General features: G+C 27.0%; 2 protein-coding genes across 4 annotated transcripts; both read right to left on the bottom strand.

The window, feature by feature from the left end:
• Positions 1-3434: 3434 nt before the first annotated feature.
• LOC145192244 (adhesion G protein-coupled receptor L2-like) lies at positions 3435-19975 on the bottom strand. Of its 3 annotated transcripts, XM_090071058.1 has the most exons (23): positions 19558-19724; positions 14530-14859; positions 14324-14429; positions 14061-14212; positions 13626-13832; positions 13175-13270; positions 12797-12882; positions 11810-11990; positions 11290-11372; positions 10061-10184; positions 9584-9673; positions 9234-9300; positions 8891-9017; positions 8544-8720; positions 7966-8063; positions 7485-7584; positions 7138-7300; positions 6942-7011; positions 6797-6863; positions 5993-6075; positions 5589-5757; positions 5031-5150; positions 3435-3552 (listed from the first exon to the last, which is right to left on the bottom strand). In XM_090071058.1, the coding sequence occupies exons 1-23, from the start codon at positions 19616-19618 to the stop codon at positions 3535-3537; spliced, it is 2775 nt and encodes a 924-aa protein (XP_089927184.1). In that variant the 5' UTR covers positions 19619-19724; the 3' UTR covers positions 3435-3534. The 3 variants fall into 3 exon arrangements, with proteins under 3 accessions (XP_089927184.1, XP_089927183.1, XP_089927185.1); XM_090071057.1 differs by having other exon boundaries at positions 14061-14429; positions 19558-19975; XM_090071059.1 differs by lacking the exons at positions 11810-11990; positions 14324-14429; positions 14530-14859; positions 19558-19724 and having other exon boundaries at positions 14061-14142.
• Positions 19976-20471: 496 nt separating this feature from the next.
• On the bottom strand, positions 20472-23254 carry LOC145192381 (uncharacterized). Its single transcript, XM_090096923.1, has 2 exons — positions 23119-23254; positions 20472-21889 (listed from the first exon to the last, which is right to left on the bottom strand). Exon 2 carries the CDS (start codon positions 21868-21870, stop codon positions 20737-20739), a length of 1134 nt encoding a protein of 377 aa, XP_089953049.1. The 5' UTR covers positions 21871-21889; positions 23119-23254; the 3' UTR covers positions 20472-20736.
• Between the last annotated feature and the right edge of the window lie 1567 nt (positions 23255-24821).

Raw genomic sequence — 24821 nt, 5'->3', positions numbered from 1 at the left:
CATTTGTGAATGCCGCTGAATAAGCGAGTCGATTATTTAGCATTAGTTTACCTAACAACTTTGAAAGTTTAGAGTTTAATAAACTATTAAGAAAATCTTGCTCAAAATAAAAGTGCAGCCGTGTAGTCTTGTATGTATCCCAAGTAGTGACCATAACATAAGGTTAAAAAATATATGGTTAAAAAATCCTTGGACAAGCTACTAAAAAATGATTTTTTGCGAAAAATATTCAACTTTAGTTATAAATACTACATTTTAGAAGAACGAAATGTTCATTCCAACACTTTTATAACATTTCGGTGCCTTTGTTGCACTGATTAGTCTTCACCTCCAAAAATACATTCGCTAGAACCTTTCTGGCCATCTGCTGAGCCTTTGGTTGCTTTGGATGGCTTTCACCTGCTGCTTTCCACTCAGCTGAGTGGAAAATGGATAGTAGTAATGGATCCATTTTTTATATATTGCTACATACTAACGCAAAAAATCCTGTCATTACCACGTTGTTGTTTTACTCCAATGCTCTCGCACGCGGCACCCATATAAAAAACAAACTTTTTGTGCCCAAATGGTTGAGCTTGAAGGGTTTTTTTCCCCATCAAAAAAACAATTTTTAACCCGAAACTCTGCTTTTTTTCCATTGTTTTTAAAATATCAAAAGTAGCGTCAGTAAAACTCGAATACCTCGAAAACGTCAGTAAAACTCCAATATCTCGAAAACGAAGTCGAAACGTCATGAAACTTAAACATCTGTCAATGTTTATTACTATCTAACACACGTTCGGGTTTTTGTTCTTCGGCGCAATATTGGTTAGTCCCGGGACTCTTTGACCGATCTTTTTACAAGAGTTAAGTATCAAAATGTTAGCTTATCAGGCCCACCAAGAGATCTTACGGATTGAAGAGGCATAAAATGCGTTGACAACAGTATATTCGGAACTAATACTACAACAGTATCTTCAGAGTTACATTTGTTCTTCTAAGATAAAAAGTAAAGTTGTCATATCATTATCAACCTTTCATTAAAATAACGAAATTGTTATTGATCAAAATAAAAAAACACGCATCATTCTGAATTACAACAACTATAAAGGTGGTGTTGATACATTAAACAAGGTTGTCAGATGCTGACAGACTTACAATTTCAGACTTACAACTTTTTTTAATATTTTAGATATTGCAGCATACAACGTTTAAATTTTGTTCTTGTCAATTCATCCAAATTACAAAAATGGGGCTTCACATAGAAGAAGAGAATTTTTTTAAAGAATTAGCTAAAAGTTTTCTTCCGAAAATAGTTGCAAATAACAATCTTTTACACCTACAGCAACCAGCTTGATTAATACAAGGACAGTAAATAAAAAATGTTATATGTGGCCTTGTGTGAGTCCTTCTGTAAGTGACAGAAAAACTCTCCTCTAATGTGTTTTAAGCAACTATTCAGTTTGCAAAGCTCATAGTATATAAGAGTTGCCTTATTTAAGAGAAAAGTGTTTTAAAATCTCTTTTTTTTTTTTAATTTTTCTTTTAATTTTTTTTTTTTTAACTTATAGGAAAACGGTTGTTGATGTTAGATAAACAATCTACCTTAACAAAAATGCAAAGGTATTTGCAAAAAGTTAGTTTTTGAGTTACGCTACGTTAAGTAATCTTTTTTCCCCGTCCTTTATGAGTTAATACTGAAATCCTAGCACAAGACAATAATTTAGAAAATAGGAATTGGCTTATATACAAAGTTTCCAGATATATACTGGCAAATACTAACATAAATGGGAAATGGGAGTGTAAATAATCTATTTCTCGTTCACCGTAATTATTTTTTTTTCCATAAGATTTTTTTTTACAAATTATTTATCGAGTAACTATAATAATTTTTTGTCAGTTTTAATCGACAAATTATCAAAATATGGCAAATTACGGTAGACTTAAATTATGATAAATATTTAGCTAAATCTAATTTTTTTTTAATCTAACGGCGAACTGTTTTCTTTAGATTACGGTGGGCAAAGCACTCAATTTACTCAGAATACTTAATTTTATTGTAACTTTATCGCTTTTTAAGTTATCATAATGCTCAATCAAAGCAAGATTGACATTGATCCTACTTGCAAGCTTTGTTTTTTTTTAAATACAGACCTCAAACCCAGTTAGTAATTGCACATCAATTAAAGAGTATTAAATCAATACAGTAAAAGGGAAATCTAAATGAAGAAAGTAAACTATAGATAGAAGTCTTGACGCTAAATAAACGAGATGTCGTGGATAAGCACTCTTTGCATATTTTTGTAATAAAAAAGTTACAGTCTGTTAATATTGTCTGATTTTATAAAACGCTGTATTTACCATTCTTAAGTATTATTTATAAAGAACGGCTACTTCAGTGTCTTATTTACTGTATTATAGAATCCGGGGGAAGAAAAAAAAATGCAAAACTGCTTCGGGATTCAGGCAATATTATTTATTGCCTGAATCCCTTTTTTTTTTGAAGATCAATTTAAAGCAATCATTTGAAGAAAAACATAATATTTGTAAGCTTTTGTAAGCTTTACACAAATAACAGTAATAATATATTTTAAATAGAACTAAAATATTTTAAACGATTGTAAAATGTTTTAAAATAGTAAAATTTGCAAGTTGCTGACATCCTCAAAAAAAAAAAAAAAAAAAAAAAAAAAAAAAAAAAAAAAAAAAAAGAAAAGCAATCGTTGCTTATTTTAATTCGACTTAAAAATTATCGACAAATCAAATCAATTATTACTGACACGATAGTCATGTGTATCTTAAAAACGAATATAATAAGCTATGTGAAATTCACAGCGATAAGAGCTCAAAAGGTTATAATCCGTTTTAAAAAACCTGTTTATATTTTGTTTACACAAAAAACTGATTGGTCCTGTCTAACCGAAAATTCCTGTGGCCTAATTTTATCAGGATGACCACCAATAAAAAAATATATATAAAGTTTTTAGTTCAAGATAAACAGTTTCTACGCTGTTCATATTTAAACCTGGTACTGCATGTTTTTTAAATCTAAGTCGCATGTGTACATTTGGGATTAGACGGGCCTCTCATATATCTCATATATCATCTTCATATTGAATTTAGTTCAAATGTCGTTATTTAAATAGAATTTTTATGGAAAACATCTTTCTTGTTTGAGAAAGCGAAATATTAAAGAGTCTTTAACTTTTTCTTTAATTAACACCACGAACGCATAATTAAAAGCCCCATAATGCACTGCTATGGTTTTTTTTATTTTTATAAGTAGAAAATATTATGTTACTTCTACTTCTTTTAGCTTGAAAATGAGAGGGTGATATCATGGGAGTGGTGTGGTATACAAAAACAACTTTCTAAAGTAACTTTAACAAAATATGAATACCTTTTTTAAGTATCATAGGCATATGTTTGTATATATAAAAAAAAAAGTCTAAAGGTTTGTGCTGTTAATCTATTTTTTATTATAGGGACCGATATTCAGTTAACATTTTCTATCGTTTAATGTGGCATCTCCGTCGGCACATGGTCGAGGTTCAGCTAGCATTTTGAACTCACCTACATAAAATGAAAATAATTAGTTAAAAATATAGTTTTCGCTTTCGTTCGAAACTTTGCGGTAAAATTCTTGACAAAAAAATAAGAACAGCTTTCTGGAACCCTTAGCAATAAGTGTGGAGAGGAAGGCGGAGGGGGGGAGCGACTATTAAATTTAAAAGAGCTTATAACCATGGTGGACCTTATATAGTGTTAGACCTTAAATTTTTAATTTTAACAAGTTTTATTTAGACGGAAGTAAAATTCAAACAATTTAAGCATCCACGATTCATTAAAAAAATTGAGACTAAGGCAAAGATACACTTTTCAATAGGACAATAATCCAACACTTACTACAAGGATCGTTAAAAATGATAAGAAAATTAACGTAAGCAGAATTGGCCACCTCAATCTCCCAATCTGAATCCCAGTGAACATCTTTGGGATTAACCAAGCCATTCAAAAAAAATTTCCAAAAAAAATTTCCACAAAAAAGGATGCTTTTAAAAGGGAATTTTCAACAGGGACAACATGAGCCCTGAAGTCACCTAGAATTTACTAATATCTAGGTGTTTTCGGGGTCTACATCTTGGAAGTAATTGCTGCTAAGGTAGCTAAAAAAAACACTAATGATAAATATATATGAGAATAATTTCTTCCAATATGTTTTAAATGTTTAACATGAAACCATAAAATCGTATAGTTAAGTTTGGGATGTAAAAGTTAAATTACTTTTGGTAATTTGCATAATTTATAATGCTTAATTGCAAATTATGCATATACTAAATAAACAAAATTATTTTTACACAAGTAAGGCTTCGTTCCATTCTTTATAAAATAACGTATATAGTTTTAAAACCAGTCAATTATTTGCAAAGCTATTGAGACTTAAGTGAATGCATACTGACCGTAAGATTAATTTTGAAGGATGATGATATATGAAACTTTATGATATATGATACTTTATGATGTATGATACTTTATGATATATGACACTTTAGAGCACAAAATCCCAACAACAAAAAATGTTGAATTACATTATATTATAATATTTTATTATCTTTAGGAAAATAGTAAATTTAAAAAAAATAAACAAAAAGAAACAAAAAATAATTGTAAATATAAAAAAAAAAAAAAAAATTTTTTTTTTAATCCCCTTTGCAATTATTTATTATCCACTTATAACTTGTTACAGAATTGTTTAAAAATATTAGGTTTTTTTAAATAAAATGTTACTTAAAGGTAAAAAAAAAAAAAAAAAAAAAAAAAAAAAACTAAAGTAGTTTTTAGTAGTATTTTATTTAAGAAAACCTCTAAAAAATTATTAAATGATGTAATTATGAAAATTTAGAAAAACACTATATTTGGGACAATCTTTTCCATTTTTGAAACATTAATGGATATATAAAAATACCTCAATATGAAAGTAAAAACTACTAAGGAATATAGATATTTAATAACAACAAATTTTTCAATAACACACAACAGTAAACATTAACCTGCTTGCTCCTTAAGTAGAAAGAAAATATAGTGGTAGGAGATACAGAGGAAGGAATATTCCATGAAAAAAATGTGTTACTTCTTTTGCCCCAGAGTGAATTTCTCCAAGCTGAGCGAACCTTAAACATAACATACTCAAATATTCTCAGTTCTTTAAAACATCAGTTTAAAGGGGAATTAATTTTAAACTTTCTATTGAAAATCAAAATGATGATAACATAAGTTGTACATACACACAGGGTTTTTGCTCTAAATATTAATATTAGTAGATTTCAGAGTCATCAGGGCATATCAGAGTATATTCTAACATAATAAAATGGTAATAACATAATAAAAATAATTTAAATTAAAAAAAAAAAAAACCACATAGATATCATAACATAATATAACATCACATAACATATTCCATTCAGAAACATATGACAAAATGTTAAAGGAAATCAACATTAAATTTTTATAATTCTTTTATATGAAAATAAAATAAGCATTAAAAACAATAAGTACCAAAAAAATAATCTAATGAACTTTTAAAAACAAAAGCAAACAGTTATATTTACATTGGAATCAAGGGCGCAATGGAAAACAAAGATAGCAAAGCCTTGTAGACTGTTTACAATTGTAAAGATGTAACCAAAAAAAAGTGAGTCAGAATCAACGTAGAATATACCAACTGCCCAAGTGATTCCAAGAATACAAAGTACTAAGGATGTACTCCTAATCCAAAACCTAAAAAAAAGACAGTACTAAGACTTTAAAAGAGTATTTTAAAGATTCTACATGTGTAGTTGTAAACTATTATGAAATACAATACAATTAGGATTTTCAAATTTGAACAAAATTTTAAGTTTTGTTGCCCAACTCTCAGTTTTAAAAATATTTTAAGGCAATTCAGGTTTTTTAAACATCACTTTATTGGGTCAACATCCCAACTAAGAAAGTGTTTAAAAGATCCAAAACTTACCACAGTAAAGCTACATTTGAACTACGTTTCTTTGCTTTTGTTGAAACCACAATTAGTGCTCTTACTAATATGTAGAAGTTTATCTAAATTGTAATATTATCCAATACTACTTGTTTATGATACGTTTTAACATGATCATTTCATTTTCAACAAAGAATTTTACTACACAGTGTGTATCACCCTAAGGGTCATTTATTCATATTGATTGATTGTGTTAGGTAAGTCCAAAATAGTTGCATGTGAAGCTGATTAAATGATAAATGTGAAAATCTTCTCAGTTTAACAACCATAAGTGAAAATTTAACCTTGATACATTGCAATAATAAGAAACTCAAAGTAAGAGCATCCTTATAAAAGCAAAAAACTAAATTTTAGGCCATTTATTAAGAACTTCATATTTCAAAAAACTCAATTCCCAGTCACAAATTCCTTTTGCAATTCATTTGCCATATAACGTTATATAACATCAATTTTTAAAACTTTATTTTGAAAGTTACTAATTGGACTACTAGCATCAATAGTTGAACAAAATAAACATTTATAAAAAAACTCATTTCAACCTCTTTTTTATTATCATAACTTAAACAGCACTAAAATCACTTCCCTGTATAAAAAATTTTAACATTTATGAATACCAATTTGTATTGAAATATATCAAAGCAGGATAGCAACATAAGAATTCTTATTTTTTTTATTGTTATGTTCATATTTTGCTGCTGAAAATTCTCATTTGATTTTTAAATTGATGGTTAAATTCAGGGCAAAAATGACATTGATTAAATATAAACTTATTTAAACACTTACTGAAATAATGAAGATAACCGGTCCAACAAAACTCCAAATAAAGCCACTCTTAACTGACAACCAACAACTAATAAGAACAAATACAACAAATAACCAAAAAAAAAAAAATTTTAATATTTTTCAACAAAATAATATCTTTACTCACTAGTTAAGATGATTACCATAAGCATTAGAATCAATCGCCATGTTCAATATTATAAACATAACAGGTAAAACTACAAAATAAAATGTTTGTTGTTGTTTTTTGAAAATGAAGAATATATATTAACAGTAAGGAGTTAAATATCTTTAAAATACTTTTATTATAGTGGTCTAAATTTTTTTTTAGAAATCACACTTACCCCAACACAACCCAATATACTTTATACATTTACTAATTGAATTATCGAGAACACGAAAAACTTTAACAAGCATTAAATATAGAACGATTCCTTCAAAACCCATCATTAAAAATGACACTAAGAAGAAGTAATGGAGCAATGCAGCAATTGTTTGGCATACAGCCTATAATGAAAAAGGTTAGTACTTTTATTCATCAACCTTTATATTTTTATTTTATATTTGATTTATGATTTATTACCAAACTTAAGTACTATTTCAACAAAAGTAATGGACACCAGCTAAGTAACACAAACACACTAGATTTATTTTTTACAGGTTGCTTACAAGCTTAAGTGTATAGACAAACCTTGTTCTCTGTTTTATCGATGAACAAAAATATGAACTGTGAAACAAACAATGCAATAGCAAGATTTTTATGAATAGTTGTCCGTATGGATTGAATAGATCTAAAATATATAATTATACAACAGTATAAATATGTATATACTGTATAAATATACTTATACTTTATATTTAAAATATAAGTTTATAAAGTAAATGGTACATACATACATACATACATACATACATACATACATACATACATACATACATACATACATACATACATACATACATACATACATACATACATACATACATACATACATACATACATTAAATAACGTTATTACATTACATTACATTACATTACATTACATTACATTACATTAAATTACATTACATTAAATTACATTACATTGCCTTACATACATACATATATACATATCATTAACTTAATACACAATAAAATACAATTTATTAACTAAATTTATGTAAAAATTTACCTGACAAATAAAAAAGTTAGAAAAGATAGTAGCAAGAAAACAAGAGATATTGCAATTCCTATCACTGTAATTATATTCATGATAACAGCATTTGTTTTCTAAATTTGAGAATAAGGAAAAGTTAATTTTAGAGAATACTTATGATAACTTCTACATAAATATAAAATGATAACAAAAAAAAACATCAACAACATCAACAACAATAACAACAACATGCTTGCTTAAAAACTTGCCTCTAGCGAAAAAACAATATTTTTTTGAAAAATATCAGCTTTGTTTATGCATTAAGCTTTGATAAATTGATTGCAGATATTTTTGGCCTCTAAAAGTTTAATTTTATTCTTGTAATACAACACATTATTTATAGAAAAGTGAACACAAAAAATGTTAAATGCAATTTTTAATTTTAAATGAAATTTATATTATAGTACATTTAAACTTTAAGTTATATTATATTTATATTTTAAAACTATGCTCAAAATGTATATATCATAAATCCACTTTTAAGTTTAAATAAAATTTATATATTACATATGCCCTTTTAAAAAAAAGTTATTTCACAAAAAATAACATCATACTGATAAAAATGCCATAGTGTTAGTAACAGACATTAAAACAGCAAAATTTGTTAGATGATAACAGTGACAAACAACATGTGTGGAGTTTGATTTATGTAACAGACACCCTTCATCAGTCCAGTAAACACTATCATTTGTATCCTTTAGGTACACACAGTTTGGAGTCATATCTGAAAACTAAATTAAAGATGACGATTCTTTTGTTAGATAAAGCAGAACATTTCCAAAAACTTCATAATATAACTAAGTGTCAACATCTTAAAAAATTTGCACACCAAAAGTAATAAACTGCCATGTTGAAGTAAAAATAAAAAATCAAAGAAGTTTCTAAAAAAATATCTCCAGACCATATCCAACTTTTGCACAATAACAACAGGCCTTTCAAAAGGTTCTGACTGTTTTGGATATAGTGAAACAGTCAGCAGCTCTGAGTTAAGAGTAAAATTTTCACTACTTTTTTGCAATCGTGTTCCACTAAAAATACAAACATCAATCAAATGAAGAATAATGAATATATAATATAATTAAGAAGCCACATTACAAATCAGTAGATTCCAAGTACATTTGATTAAACTGTAGAGTTTACCATATTGGTTATTTGACAAAAAATTTCGTTGACAGTTTCAAATTTAGAGCAATATTCGAATCAAAACAAAATTCTTTGAAAATTTGCAAAAAGTAATAACTTACTTTGGAATACCAATCATCTTAATAATTTCATCAAGACAGCCCACAACTAAAACATTTGGTTGATTTCCTTAATAACAATTTATAAATTAAAAACAATTTTTTCATTTTAAAACCATTAAAATTAATAAGCTTAAGATATTTAATAACTTAACAAAAGAATTAAAAAGATTTTACATTTTACAACATCCTAAACATGTTTTTACTTGTAATTTATTGTATTTGATTTTTTTATTACATTAGCAAATTGTGACATATTAGATATTGTTACATTGTATACCTTTATATTCATTATACAAATTTAACTAATGTTCTGTTGGTTTTCTTATTTCTCACAAGAAAAAATAAAAAACCTGTTTGTAATAGCTTGTCTGGAATTTCAACAAAACTTTCTCTTAGCATAAGGTTATTTTGATCCAAATTTAATTTCTGCAGCTTGAACACTGGAAAGAAAAATGTAATGTGATATTTACATGATTAAATGTCAAAATTTAATTAAAAATTACAAAGTTACTTATAATTAAATCTATGATTTATATGATCATCCTGATGATGATGATGATGATGATGATGATGATGATGATGATGATGATGATGATGATGATAATGATGATGATGATGATGATTATGATGATGATGATGATGATGATGATGATGATGATGATGATGATCATCATCATCATCATCATCATCATCATCATCATCATCATCATCATCATCATCATCATCATCATCATCATCATCATGATGATGACAATGATGATAATGATGATAATGATAATGGAGATGATCATCATGATCATGATGATGCTAGTGATAATTCAACTCACCAATTTTTCCTAACTCTTTAACTTTGGAAGAAAGGTTTAGCTGATTAATTAACTGGACTTCAATCTTGATTAGTTTTTCAAATTCATTCAACAACATTCTTGCATGGTTTAAATTTCCTTCTTCCTGAATAATTACATTATATAAATAAAAATTACAAAAAGTAAATAAATTTTTTTTCAAATTCTCTAAAAGATTGTTTCTTAAAGTAATTTTGTGTGAAAAGAATTCAAACTTAACTTAATTATTATTTATTATAAATTTATTATTATTGCAATACGCATTTTAGGAAAAAATAAATAAATTTCATTTTGAACAATTTTTTTTTTTTTTTTTTTGTAAGAACTCAATCCTTTTTGCATAAATATTATTATTTTTGCATAAATATTAATTTTGCATAAATATTAATATTAATTTTAATGCTAAAAAAAATTACCACATAAAAGTTGAGTTTTCTAAACTTGTTAAAATTAGTTTTATATTTTCACCTCAAAGTAAGAAAACATCATCTTGTTTTTTTGCTTAGTGGAGAAAATGTGAAAACAAACTGAAGGTATGTATAAATTATTTATACCCAATGCATTTGAGATATTTTAGGGTTTTTAGATAATCAATAAATATAAATATAATAACTGGTGTGTTACTACCTAAATGTTTTTACCTTAGTGTTTATAATATTTTTATATTTTTTAAACTTTACAAGTTTACTAAAGTTGGAAGTTTTTTACTTACAGCGAGCAAACATTTTTTTAGTTTAAAAAGAAATTTTCTAAGCAGGGAAAAATTAGAGATTTAAGTTTTCAAACAAAATTTGTTAAGATCCATGAATCCAATATAAATAGAGGATATTACAGGTAGGTATTTACAGGTGAAGTGTTTTGTGTATTTTATGTTCTTTAAAATTGAAATTACAATCTCTAAATTATAAAATATATTGTTATAATTTTAATAATTTAATGTTATAATTTTGGTCTAAATTCTGGCAAAACTTCCCTAAATACAAGTTTAGTCATGATATATATTTGATAAGATTCCTGACAGTTGATGGCTTTTTGATTGCATGATATATAGCTGCAATATGTTTGACATCCAGCTCTACACTTTAGCATAACGACACAAACTCAGAATCAGATATGATCTCTGATTTAAAATTTGAGTCAAACAAAAACCCAAGAGTAAAATTTTTACAACTTTAAAAAATAAAAGTTTATTAAAAACAGCTTTTGCTTACACCAACTCTTTTTAGAAACATAGCATTTAACTCAGCATTAGTCGAGTCTTCATTGCAAACTTTATTTAAACAAGGGTCCTTTTCTAAAATTAAAAAATTTTTAAAAGCTTCTCTCATTATGTTATTTTATTTTTATATTTAATTGTAATTTTTCTACAATTAAACATAAAAATGAAAAAACAAATGCTAGAATAATAAAACTGACATTAAGATAACAAGAAATAGTATTAAAAGATAATATTTACACAACATTAAATACAATCACAAAAGATGTAATCATATAGGACATAAATTAAGATCTGTTTAACTAAAAAAAATATAAGTTTAAAATTTTTATAAAGATATCTTAAAAAGTTTATGTATAAATAAAAATATCAACTGCATGATATTTGCAAAGTTAAGAAGATTATAAGACAATATAAAATAAAAGAAGATTATAACAAAAAATAACCTTCTGATTCAAATTTTGGTGAACTAAAATATCTTTATAGAGCTTTTTTAAATGCTAAATAAAAAATACCAGACTCTGTAGCAGCAACTTTTTTATATAAAATCTTGACACCAGTTTGCTGATCAATTTTCTCTATTTCAAATTGATAAAAGGAGTTTGGATTTAATTTAAATATTGTGTAGTTCAGATAATTTGCATTAGTAGTGTATCTTGCTTGAATTGATGAATTTGCAATCAAGTATAAATTAACCTAACAACAATACAACACTTACATTAAATCCTATTTTTATAATATCATTTACCAATATATTTATTTTAATCATTTTTATTATAATTTGTTAAATATTTTAATGGATTTTTTAAATAACAAATGATGGGAAACAAAGAAACTTTTAAGCAAATCAAACTGCAAGAACCAGACTAAACTGCAAAACTCCTGAGGTTTTAATGTTAAAACAACATTGGATCACAAAAGAAACTTCTAGAACCACTGGCTAAAATATTAGGAACTACACCACACTGATCCACTGGTAAACTGCATTTATGTTTAAATAAATATTATTTTTTATATTATTCTAATAAGTTAAATGTATTTAGTGAAAATAAAAAGAGAATCTTGCCTCACTTTAATTATTGATAAATTCACTTGCATACTAGTTTGGTTGAAATGAGTGTCCAAACTTTTAGATTTAGTTTTATAAATTTTCGAATGCAAATTGCAAAGTAAAACTTGCATAAGTAATTTTTCGGAATTCTCTAATAAAAACTTAAGTCTCTTAATGACAGCTACTTTTTTTTTTTTTTTTTTTTTTTTTTTTAAATACTGTTTTTGTTTAGCAATTCAGTTATTTCTTCATAAATTTTAAAATCTTCACTTATTAGAAACGAAACATTTCTAGCAAATAGCATTTATTACTGGAAAATTATTATTAAAAAAACAATTTTTTTTTAAAATAAAACTTTCTTAAGCTGGTAGAACTATATTTAATTATTATTATCAACAACCATAAATTAGCATTAAAAGTTACATTACATTAAAATATTAAAATGGCTTACATCAAAAAGAAACAATTTATCTGGAATACTTGTGTCCCAAATAACGGTTGCAGTTGTGCCTACAACTGAAAGATGCACTTTTCCTCCTAAGAATTAAAAAAGAAATGCTATTAAAATATGATATTTAAAATACTACATTAAATGTAGTCACGAAAAAAATAAAAAAAACAACATTTAACCATTAACACTTTTTTAGAAATCACTTAAACAAAAAAAAAAGTAAAGGTAATGATGATAAAAGTCATTTAAAAAGCATTGAAGGGAAAAAACGAGATTAGAAAAAACTATTTTTAAAGATGCCATAAATGCATAAAATATTGTAAAATGAAGAATAAATAGGAAAAAAAAGTATTGCTTGCAATTAAAAATTTTAACTACCATTTTCTTTTGTTGCACAATTTTGAATAAAATCACTCAGTGGGTGGGAACCTATAGTATGAGCTTTGAGTAACATTTGATAGTTGCTGTTCGGTTCTAGATAAAAAGTAAAAATCTTATTTGTAAAAAAAACATTCAACCATATTTTTTGGAAAATATGGTCTCTATGTAATATCAAAATCTTTAAAAGGTGTTTCTTGATTCATGAATTCATTTTAAAATGCTTAATATGTAGATAAATGTTTTATTTGTGTAATTTAAGCTTTAAAGTCAATTAAATGATCATCATGTAAAAGTTTTTAATAGAAACAATATCATATTACCATAAGATTACATTCAAGCTTTTATTTAGTTTAAGCAGCTTTTTGTAAATTTAATCTTTTTTTTAAAAAAATAGATATATTATACTAAATGCAATTAAACAGATATTCAGAGCAACAATATTACAAACCAAAAGCTTCAATTTTAAAACCGCTACTATAATTCATGCTTGATGCAGGAATTATTGCAGTATTTGCTTCAGAAGTTTCTTGCCCTTCAATCCACCATTCCAAATTGTATGATTTAATGTGTTGAAAATGATTTGGGTCTGATACAATCCATTTTATAACAACATCACCATCTTCTGTTATACAATTTGGAAGTAAAGTGACTGTTTCTACAATATATTTAAAAAAAACCACATTAATTTTTATTTACACATATAGTAATAATCTAAACCATAGCAATAATATCAATTATCAATTAAGTATCAATTAAAAACACAGAGTTAAATTTAACTTCTTTTAAATTAAGTAAAATTGTAAGAAGGAATTTAGTTTCTATCAAAATTATAAATATTACAAAATATATATATATATCTGTTAAATAGTGCTGTAAAAATTACCTATTTCTCTTAGATATATAAAATTGAGTTCTTGATTTGTCAGTAATTTTTCCCAAAGGAGTACATTTTTTATACTTATGGTAATATTTTGATGTTCTAAAGGAGTCTTCAATGGAATATGACCAAGAATAAGGTCAACATATGTGTTTGAGCTATTAAAATCATTAAAAGTCTGATAAGTTATTGAACTTTTAAGTTGTTCATTATTCAAATAGGCAACCATTTTATCATTAACACTGTTATACATAAGTACAACAAAATACCACTTTCCAAAATTAATCAATCCTGCTTCAGATTCAATTCTCTTTAAAAGTGTTACAGCTTTTTTCAGTGTTATAATGTGCAATGCGACATTAAAAACAGGTTGACCTAGAAAAAATTGTAACATCAAATTTTTAATTTGTTTAAATAAAATCATAAAAATTAAAATGGCTATCTTGTATCTAAAATGGGTTAAAAAGAACTTTACCATTATTAAGTGTGACCCAGGTTTGTATTGGATTGATAAAATCTCCAGAAAATGTAAACAAATTAAACTTTCCATTATATGATTCACAATTAACAAGCTGAAACCAAAATCCAACAGTAAATCCATATACACATTTTTTTAAGTTGATTAAGCATGATGATCTATAAGTACCAAGAACTATGGTAACTGGTGCAGAATATGTAAAATGACCAACATTTTGACCAGTATATATAATTAGTGAACTGTTGCTAACTTTGGCTTCTTCCTTTGTAACAACTTCATGAACTGGTAATTTATCTAATGGCCAAAAGTAAGATGCATTGCAATAATCTAAATGAGAAAAATTTAATGCTTCTAAAAAGAAAAAATTAAAAGGATTGTATAGCAATTTATGTATAGCAATTTATGTACGGCAATTTATGCATGTACATCAATTTAAGAGCTATTTTTACCTAAATATATACCAGCATCACAGAAAAATTAAACTTCATTTTCTTTATTTATCTAATTCAAGAAGAAAAAAACGCTGTAGTGTATTTGTATTTTTATAGAATTGGCTGTTGTTAGTTTGTAAGAAAATTTTGTCTTACTTCTAATTTAAGAGAAAGAATGAACTGTAAAACAGCTCTGAGAACATTTCTTTTAATTAGGCATGAAATGTTGAATTCATGAAAGTAAAATAAAGGCTCGTACTTGTGCAAAAACTAAAACCACGTGCTAATGTTTTCGTGTAGGTGTCACGTGCTCTCTGAGTTAACCGAATAATACTTAAAATACTAGAAGCAAAATTTTTCAAAGAATACTAATTCGCCAAACGTTCGGCAAGACCAAACGTTTGGCCCGTTCGGTTAAACTTTGACAAATATTCTAGCAAAATTTCAAGTTTTAAAATCATCATACTTTTGCTTTAAAATATTTATACAATACTTTACATATTAAGCAAGAATTCGTGCCTCGTGTTTAAAGTAACAAATTTATGGATGAATATAAACTTCTCTCAAAAAAAGCTCTACTGTTTTGAAATTGAACGCAAAAAGAGCTCTATTTTAACTTAGGAAAATTCAAGTTACAATTTGTATTACAAGACTGGTAAAAATATTCATTATTATATGTCGTTATTCGTTTAAAATAATGACGTAAAATAAACTACGAATAAACCAAACGCCGACGTTTAAATAAACGTGTTAACGATTGCATTTGAAGACTCCACGGGAAGAAACGGCAGGGTCACATTTTGAAAGTTTCGACTTTTTACACTTTCTAGCTTTACTAATCATAATAGCATATTTTGTATTTGAATTCAAATCAAATAAACGATTTGATGCATATTTAAAGTTTTTCTAAATTTTCCTAAAACTTCGAAACTTATAAAAGTTTAAAAGTTTAATAATGATTTATCTCAAAATGAAAAAATGTGACCCTGCCGTTTCTTCCCGTGGAGTCTTCATTTAGTTCTCCAAAAAAATTTAAATAAATGTTTAAAATAAATTTTGAAATTTCAAAGGTTCGGCAAGAATTCAAGATCGATTGTTTAGGTTCGGTAAAAAACCAGGGGTTGATCCTATGTAAATTTAGATTTTTGAGTAGCGTATGTAAGACATTACTCCAAAAACCAGTATAAATCTCAAATCTGGGGCTAATTCTATAAAGCTGAAAAATGCGTAATATGAGCAAAAAAAACAGGGTTTTTCTTACGCAAAGTAAATTTTTGTAAAGTGCAATCTGTTTTTTTTTTTGTTTTTTTTTGCGTAAATAACACATTTTCAGCTTTATAGAATTAGCCCCAGGTGTAACTACGCTATTTCAAAATGCGTTGCAATTTTAAATTCTAAAAACGAAGTAGGTATAAAGATAATTGTTACCCCAACTATGATCTCTATGGGCATAAGTAAAAAAAAGCATCTTTAGACATCTGTGAACTGAGGTGCTGCAACATAGATTTCTGGATAAAATTTTTTGCGTTAGTTTAGTTGTGATTAAGGACCTACTTCTTGAATCAAAAAGTATTTTTGCAGCATTTTTGACTTAGCAAGAAAAGACAAGACTGAGCGACACAAGACCATCTTGGTCTTGTCTTGCAAAGGTTTGAATCAATGAAGAGCAATTTTTTGTAAAACCAAAACTTAATTAACAAATAAACAAAGCTCTTCTAATGATTGATCATTAATAAGACTTGTATGGTAAAAGTTTGTCATCTTAGAAGATCAGAGTTTGTCATCTTAGAAGATCAGAGTTGCAAGACATTAAAGATAAACTTGGATGTTTTAACTGCTACTATCATCAGAATCAGAAGAGGTTTCAATAATCATCAGATCAGAAGAGGTTTCAACAAAATTACCCTTTACCTGCTATTGTAAAAATACCAGCACTATTTAATTTTTCTGTTTCAAATTAATGTTAGCTTAGTTATTAGTAATCAAGAGATAATTTGATTTTTGCATAAATATATTTTAAAAAATTATTCACAGGTACTTTAAATGTGTAACAGAAACTCTTATAACTGATATTTTCTTCAGTAAAAACAAAAAAAAAATGTGGTTAAACTAACAAATGTTCTTCATTAAAGGATTTTTGTTAATATTTTTTTTTAATAAATGTAGAAACACAACGTCTTAAACAGGTTAATCCTGTTTTGAACCCTTTTCTTAATCACAATTCATCACGACACTTGAAGTTGTTTCCACGTCCTGATGAAAATTTTTTTAATCGGAACTTATAATCGTCCATTTTCATCCGCGGCCATTTTATTAATGCTATTTGTTTCATGCCGTTTTTTTTTTCTTTTTTCTTTTTTTTTTTTTTTTTATAAATATGAAGCATTATAAAGTTTTTTTTGAAGTACATTTTGAGGTTAGTAAATTGAAGACTACAGGAAAAAAAAAAATCGCAGATGTCCATTTTCAAAAATTTTCGGATTTGCGTTCTTCTCATGATGTTCTAATGCTTATCAATTACTTCTTACAATATATAAACGAAAAAACTGACATTATCAAGCTCCATCGAGGAGTTTAAATATATTTAACATTAAAGATTTAATATGACGGATACCGTGGTGTTACGTAACAAAGTCCTATGCTTTAAGAAAGTCCTAATTTAAGAAATGACAAATTTCGTATATACGAAATAAATATTTTGGGAAAATAATTTAATAGTTAGTTAAAGTAACTAGATTTTTTCTCTAAATATTATTAATTTATATAAATGAAATTTGTCATTTCTTAAATTAGGACTTTTTTTAAGACATAGGACTTTATTAGGTCACACCAAGGAATCTTCTGAGATAAATCAGTGAGTTCGCCAAGTAAACCTCATTCGAGTACCTTACGGAATCATTTACATTAGCATACATTAGCATACATTAGAATGCATTTTTTTTAAAAGCTAAATTGTTGCAAATAAGTTAGCAATAGCTGGTCCGAGTTTGGAGAGTTGATGAATACTAAGCATTTTTTTTCAGATCTATTTGACCAAAACTTGGCATGCTTTGTCATTAAATGTCAGGAACTTTAGAAAACATAACTGTTTCAATGGGGAATTAAAACTGGCATTAATGGGCAAACGATGTGTTAAAGTACTTCAACTGCGCAAAAGAAATCATCCTAGAGATGGGTTTTTTAATTTAAAAGTTTTATAAAATATTAGTTTATGAACTAATTATTTAAAAATTTATAATAAAAAATTGAACTAGTAATTAATTTTCATTAACATAGAATAAACAGAGTTTTTGCTAAAATAAGTAAACATTTTTACGTCAATTTGCCCCTAAAATAAAATGACGTAATATGCCAATCGTCATAGTGCCGATAGAAAACGACTACCCACAATTCTCTTTTGGGGAAATAAATTTTGTTTAAAAAAATCGTTTTTTACTGAAAATAAAAGGGACGTTATTGTGCGTAAAAAATTACGTCATGACAATTTATCTCCAATAAGAAGTACGTTATTAAATAGTAAAACAAAACAAATACACTATTGGTCTTTATTTTTCTTTAGGTCCTTTTTTTTTATTCTTTCACTCTCCAACATTATAATATATGTAAAATTTTATATTATATAAAAATATAGTATTTTAGTTACATATAAATTATATAGTATTTTATTTTTATATAAAAAATGTCGTATTTTAATTTTAAAAAATATTGTATTTAATTATTTTATATTATAAAAAATATAGCATTTTAATTATCATTTAGAGTTTTAGAGAGTTTATAATTTATTCAGAAATAATAAAATATTTTTCATTAATTGCTATGACTCAGAGTCAGACCCTCGACAAGCAAATCGATTCTATTGCATTAAATCGACAATTTTAATTTTGATTTCGATTAGAATTTATAAACAAGGACAACGATTATGGATACGACGAACAAATAAAGGCGTGTTCCATTTTTTATTCGAAATCAACTTGAACTGGAAAATAGGAAATAGTTGAAAATAGTAACTCAAGCTCAAACTGAAAGTTGAAATTTTATTTATCGTGAGCTTTTTATAAAAACGTTAATTAAGTACATTGAATTCAGTTTGTTTGTTTTGTTTTTTTAAATTCTAACGAAAAACAAGAAGTTCTTCAGGAATTATTATTAATCATTTTTATTAATAATTATTTTTTCCATTAATAATTGTTCTCTAAAGTTACATTTATTAAGTTAATTTAGAGCACAACATCAAAGAAAAATTGAATAAAATTTTGAAACTTAAACAAAAAGAACAATTTATATGTAAAAAATTTGTTATTCAACTTTTAACAATGAATTAATAGCCTAATTTTTTTTAATCATTTTATAAAATCAATTTTTGAAGTTCCGCACCATCGCCTTTTTTTTGTTTTGTTTGTTGTTGTTGTTTTTTTTGTTTGTTTTTTTTTCTCTTTTGTTGCGCCAAACATCTACATATAATGAGTTATCACGCTTAAATAAATCCTTTTTTTTAACAATATAAAAATGCCTGATAAACGTAAAACAATGATATACTACATATTATTCGTAATTTACTAAAAGAGAGTTATTGACAATATTAAGACAAACTTACCAGGCAAAAATGCAGAAGAAGATCCGATTAAAAAAAACTCCGCTATCCAGAGAAGCATCATTTTTTCTTTCGAAAAAAAAAAAATGTTGAGTGGTTACACTTAGCCTGAATTTAATCGAAAAACTTCACAGAAGAATCTGTTTTCTATTTGGAAACAAAAAGTATTGTTTTAACGAAAATTTTAACGAGTGTGCGATGCGTTGATTTTTTATGTAGCAATTGTTTCCACAGCAGCGGCAGCAGCAGGACTATGATAACTGAATATGATTACAACAAAGTTTGAACACTTTCGACAGCGGTAACAATAGCATCAACAACAATACAAGGTCTCAGACTAACCCTTAGCATATCACTCTTTTTCGTAATTGAAAGATAACTAATTTAAAATAAAGGTCATTGTAAAATAGTTATTTCCCTCATTAAACCATGGAGATTTCAGGCAAAAGCGCAGCGAGATGTGATTTATTATTAATAACGTTTTCAGATAATTTAAGAAAAAATATTCTACACTTAAAATAAAATTCATATTTTTATTTACATTACACATAATACACTTATAAATTTTAATACATTATATACACATATTTACGTATATGTATAACTACCTGGCCCTGCCCCACAAATTTAAACTTTGTAAATTAGCCTGAGCCGTATAGTCAATTGCAATTGAAATCTAATAAAAACGATTTCAAAATGCTCATGTAAAATATGCGTTGCGAAACGAAAAAAATGCGTAATAAACGTAAAATATGCCTTTTGTATTTAAGCGAAAATTCATTTTAGACAAAATGAAAGAAAAGCAAAAGTAGATCTTTTAAATTGTAAGGCCTGCTTTTCATGTACAAAATTTTTTCCGCGAAATTTACCATAAAGCTTTGAGCGTATCTATTTTTGTTTAGTTACCTTGCTTTGTATTTCGTCCCATTCCAACTAATACAGTAGCAACGATATAGTTTTTGACATCACATTTGCCTTGCAGTATAAAGTAATATTATTCATTTATTAAAGAAATTCTTTTTTAAGAAACATGGAAAGTGCTAATTTGCAACTTGAAAGTCACATCTTATAGGAAACACCAGTCTTAAGTCGATCAAGCTTCTAGTTAAGTTATGAATTGTTTATAACATCATCAATTAATTCTCATATTCTTAGGCGACATGCAGTGATTACCATACTTGATTATTCTTGGTTGCTTTTATCGCTAGATCTTCTCGATAACTGCGAAAAAGAAATAAAAAAAAGCTCTGAGGTCCTCTTACTTCCCGGTGAGGCATCCTGTCTGTCCGTATCTTGTTTGCAAAAAATTATTCGGATTGATTTTTGAAAACAATCAAGTCTTAATGCTAGTAAGTAAGGGTTTACTGCACACGTTGTCATGACAAGAAGCAAATAGACATCGTGCAGAGTTACTTTTAGTGTACAATTGTATGAATTGGAAAGTAGAAGAAAATAGCTAACTGCGCATGATGGCAATAATAAAGCAGTAAAAACAATTAGCTGTAGGGTATAAGAGCGACGGACTCGGTCTTGCCTCTCAAAAAAAGCCACAGCTACGGAATCTGTCCTAGGACGTCTGCTGTCTTGTCTACTTGGTAATTGTAAACTGTGGCGGCTGCAATCTTGAAGTCCAGTTTGAAAATGAACTTTTGGAGAAATTAAGGAGTTTTTCAAAGCCGAGAGAACATTTCCTGTTTTTTCTGGTAAAATAAACGTTCCTTCTTGTTTTTGCAGTTTTCTTGAAACAGCAACGAATGAAACGCACAGAGAAATTAAAATAATAAAACTGTGTACATTTGACATCACAAAATAATACTTCGCCAGATTACTAAACAAACAACCCACCCCTATAAGTATTGCAACCGACCACACAATTATTGTCACACAACGTGATCGAAGCATATTTATGTTTGCCCTATAAAGAAAGGGCCATTGGATAGCTGCAAATCTGTCAATTACAAGCACTAACATGTTCAACATAGATGCCGTCAAAGTTAAAAAAAATGACACATCCAGTGCACTGTGTAATACAGGTAGCTGAGTTTGCAAAATTCTGTCGTAAGCAAACAACGGTAACGGAATACAGCTAATCATCAAATCACTAAAACATAAGCTTATGAGGAAGTAGTTTAATGGAGTCTGCAACTTTCCTGTTGGATCTTTTAAATATGCGAGAGTCACCAAACCGTTTTCAACGGAAGCTACAACTGATAGCACAATTGAGTAAATCCCGGTAACGAGTGAGATTGCAGTGGGAGTTAAAATGGCCGTCTCGTTGCGCATGATAATTTGACAGTTTTCATAAAGTATTGTCATGTTTAATACGATGTTACCTCTAAAATAAGATAAGAACATGTAATAAAGATGAAATTCAGAATTTTTATTTTAAATAAATATTAGTTTGATAATCAATATTAATTAATCATATTGAAATCATAAAACTTCAATATAATTCGATACGATAAAAAACAATAACACAAAATTTATTTATCTATTTGTACATCATGTCGCATGTAGCAACATAAAGAAAGAGAGAGAGGGAAAACAAGAGAGTATTTATATGAGAGAGAAAGGGAGATATAGTTGGAACATAATAACAGTACTGTAAAAATAGGAAACTATTTTTGAATATAAAAAAAGAACAGTATTAGTGTAAACATTACGTATATCAAATCTAATATTATATAGAAGAATTATATCATAATGCTAATTATGATGATTAGTTTAATTATGATGGTCATTTTAGTTTTGACGGTTTTTATGGTTATGATGAAACGCTACAACTTTTCTGATGATTCCATTGATAATAACTAGTGTAACGATAACAATCACGTCATCTTTATCATTCAGTTTAAAGACTTTGGTGCAATTCCCAACTCGATTGACAGTTCAATTTATGCAATTCCAAACACAGTTTACAGTTTAAACAACTTGTGCAATTTCGAACACAGTTCACTTTCAATCAACAAAAGCTTTTTCTTTTTTTTTTTTTTTTCCAATTTTAACTCTAACCCTCTAGTCCTAATATTGCATGGGCAAAATGCTCTACTCGAAATTCAAACAAAAACACAAATAAAAACACAAAAAAAGCAAAAAAATTAACGAAGAAAGAATTATTATTTACAACAAATGTTTCCAAAATTTATAGTTGTGATATTATCAATAGTGCTTTTGTTAAATGAATAGTTTTGTTAAGATAAATAATAAGCAGCGCCCCCCCCCTTCCTTTTTTTTTTTTTTTTCGGGTTACAGGACGATGTCTATTTTGTAATCCTTTCCATAGTTACAAAATTATTTATTTTATTGAATTTGATGATTTTTTTTTTTTTGCAAAATGATAAAATGAAATTAAATCTGCAAAAATTGACCATCTAGAAACTGAACTTAATCTTTAATTGAAACTGTTTCATAACAACAACTTTGATTATTATCTAACAAGATTTTGTATTTGCATGAAAGGTCACAATATATTATAACATGATAGGTAATAACATTAAAAGAAAAATAAAATGTAGCAAGAAAATTCAATGTAATGAACAACTTTTTTGAAATCAGTGGACTTACTTGGCATTACATTTTTCACTTCTTTGGTTTTAAAAAAAGTTACACTACGAAATATGCATTTCAAATTCATTTGAACTTCTTTGCAAAGTTTTTAACTTAACTACGACTGTTTCAATTAATATATTTTGTTTCTTATGGATTAGTGACTTTCTCATTTAACTATTATCATTTTGTTCTTGACAAGATGGCCATGGAACTATTTATTAAAATGTAAATAATTTAAGTATGTAATCATATTTTCACTTTGATAGTGAAATAGATTTTTGTTATTAAAAATTGATTGTATGACGTTATCAAAGAAAGGAAATGAATAAAAAAAGAATTTATATAAATATTCTTAAGTGGAAATTATATTATTATAAATTGCATACATAATTATTTCGTAATATATTTAAATATAGTCTAGTAAGTTTAAATAAGTTATATTGTCTCGTTCACTCTTTACAAAATGTTACATAATCTCGTTCACTCTTTATAAAATGTTATTTAAACCTTTCAAGATCAGAACACGAGGATTACTTCAATTTTTAGGATAAAGGAACTTACATTAATAAACTCATGTTGCCTAATCTTATAATTCTAAGGTTAGAAGGTTTATAGGCTAAATTTTAGTAGATCATGTTTGAAGTATAAGGCCAAACCTTTGGAAACTATTGGTACAATGGAATTGTAGATGGTTAAGTAGAGTTAGTTTCTCTAATAACAATCTTATTGCAATCAGGAGGTCAACAGGAAAGAAATAAGATATGAACTATTTTTAATTTTGATTTAACTTTTTTTTCAAATTTCCCCTTTTTATTTCTTCAATGATGGCAATTTTAAGTTATCGATCAGTGATTCTAAACCTACAGTCTCATATCTCTAAAAATCCTGACTCACTAAACCATTTAAAAAAATATATTATGAGCCAAAAGGAAGATTTTGTGGGTTTATATCACAGGGTACATAATTGACATTATCATCTAATCAGCATAAAACCTTCGTAGTATAATGTACGGTCGCCAAATCTGCCCAAATGAGATATTTTTCATTGCTGTGATACTAATTAGCAAAAGGCTTAAGTCTTTTTACCAAATATTCTTCAAGATCTACATCACAGGAAAATAGGCTGATCACACAAATACCTCAAAAATCCCCTTTCAGATGTCGCTATCCATACAAGCATGTGCTTCAGATATATCTCTATATCTTTGTATCTCACTTCATCTGGACACGTATCTGTGTAAAATATATCATTACTTGGTCACAATATAACGTGGAGTACTTTTAATCTTCCATAACAATCATATTATCTGACCAGTTTTCGACTTTCTCTACATTTCTTGATATTATTGTAAAGAGTAGTTTTTGCGTGACCTTCTTGCATGAAATGATTTACCACAATAGCATCTGTAGTTCCGCTGCGAGAATTGTTGCAACGTGTTGTAAATATGTGTTGGTTTTTATGACGTTTTTGAGGAATATTGTCCGGTATAAAAGAAAGAGAAAATTTGTTTGAAGAGAAAGATTGTTGTTATCTGATCGATGTGTTACGAGAAAACTACAGCATCTGAACAAAGGCTAGCCGGTTTGAAGGATGTGGAATTTTTTTACAAAAAAAAGTTTTTATGTTTTTTCTTAAAATCTTGAAAATTAAGGTAATTTTGATTTGAAGTTTTTAGATAATACTCCTTTATCATTGATGCATGATTCAATTATAAATA

Source organism: Hydra viridissima, unplaced genomic scaffold (assembly GCF_058129835.1).
Source record: "Hydra viridissima isolate aposymbiotic clone 2 unplaced genomic scaffold, HvirCarnegie_v1 scaffold_1, whole genome shotgun sequence".
Lineage (NCBI taxonomy): Eukaryota > Metazoa > Cnidaria > Hydrozoa > Anthoathecata > Hydridae > Hydra > Hydra viridissima.
This window is presented reverse-complemented; position numbering and strand designations above follow the sequence as displayed.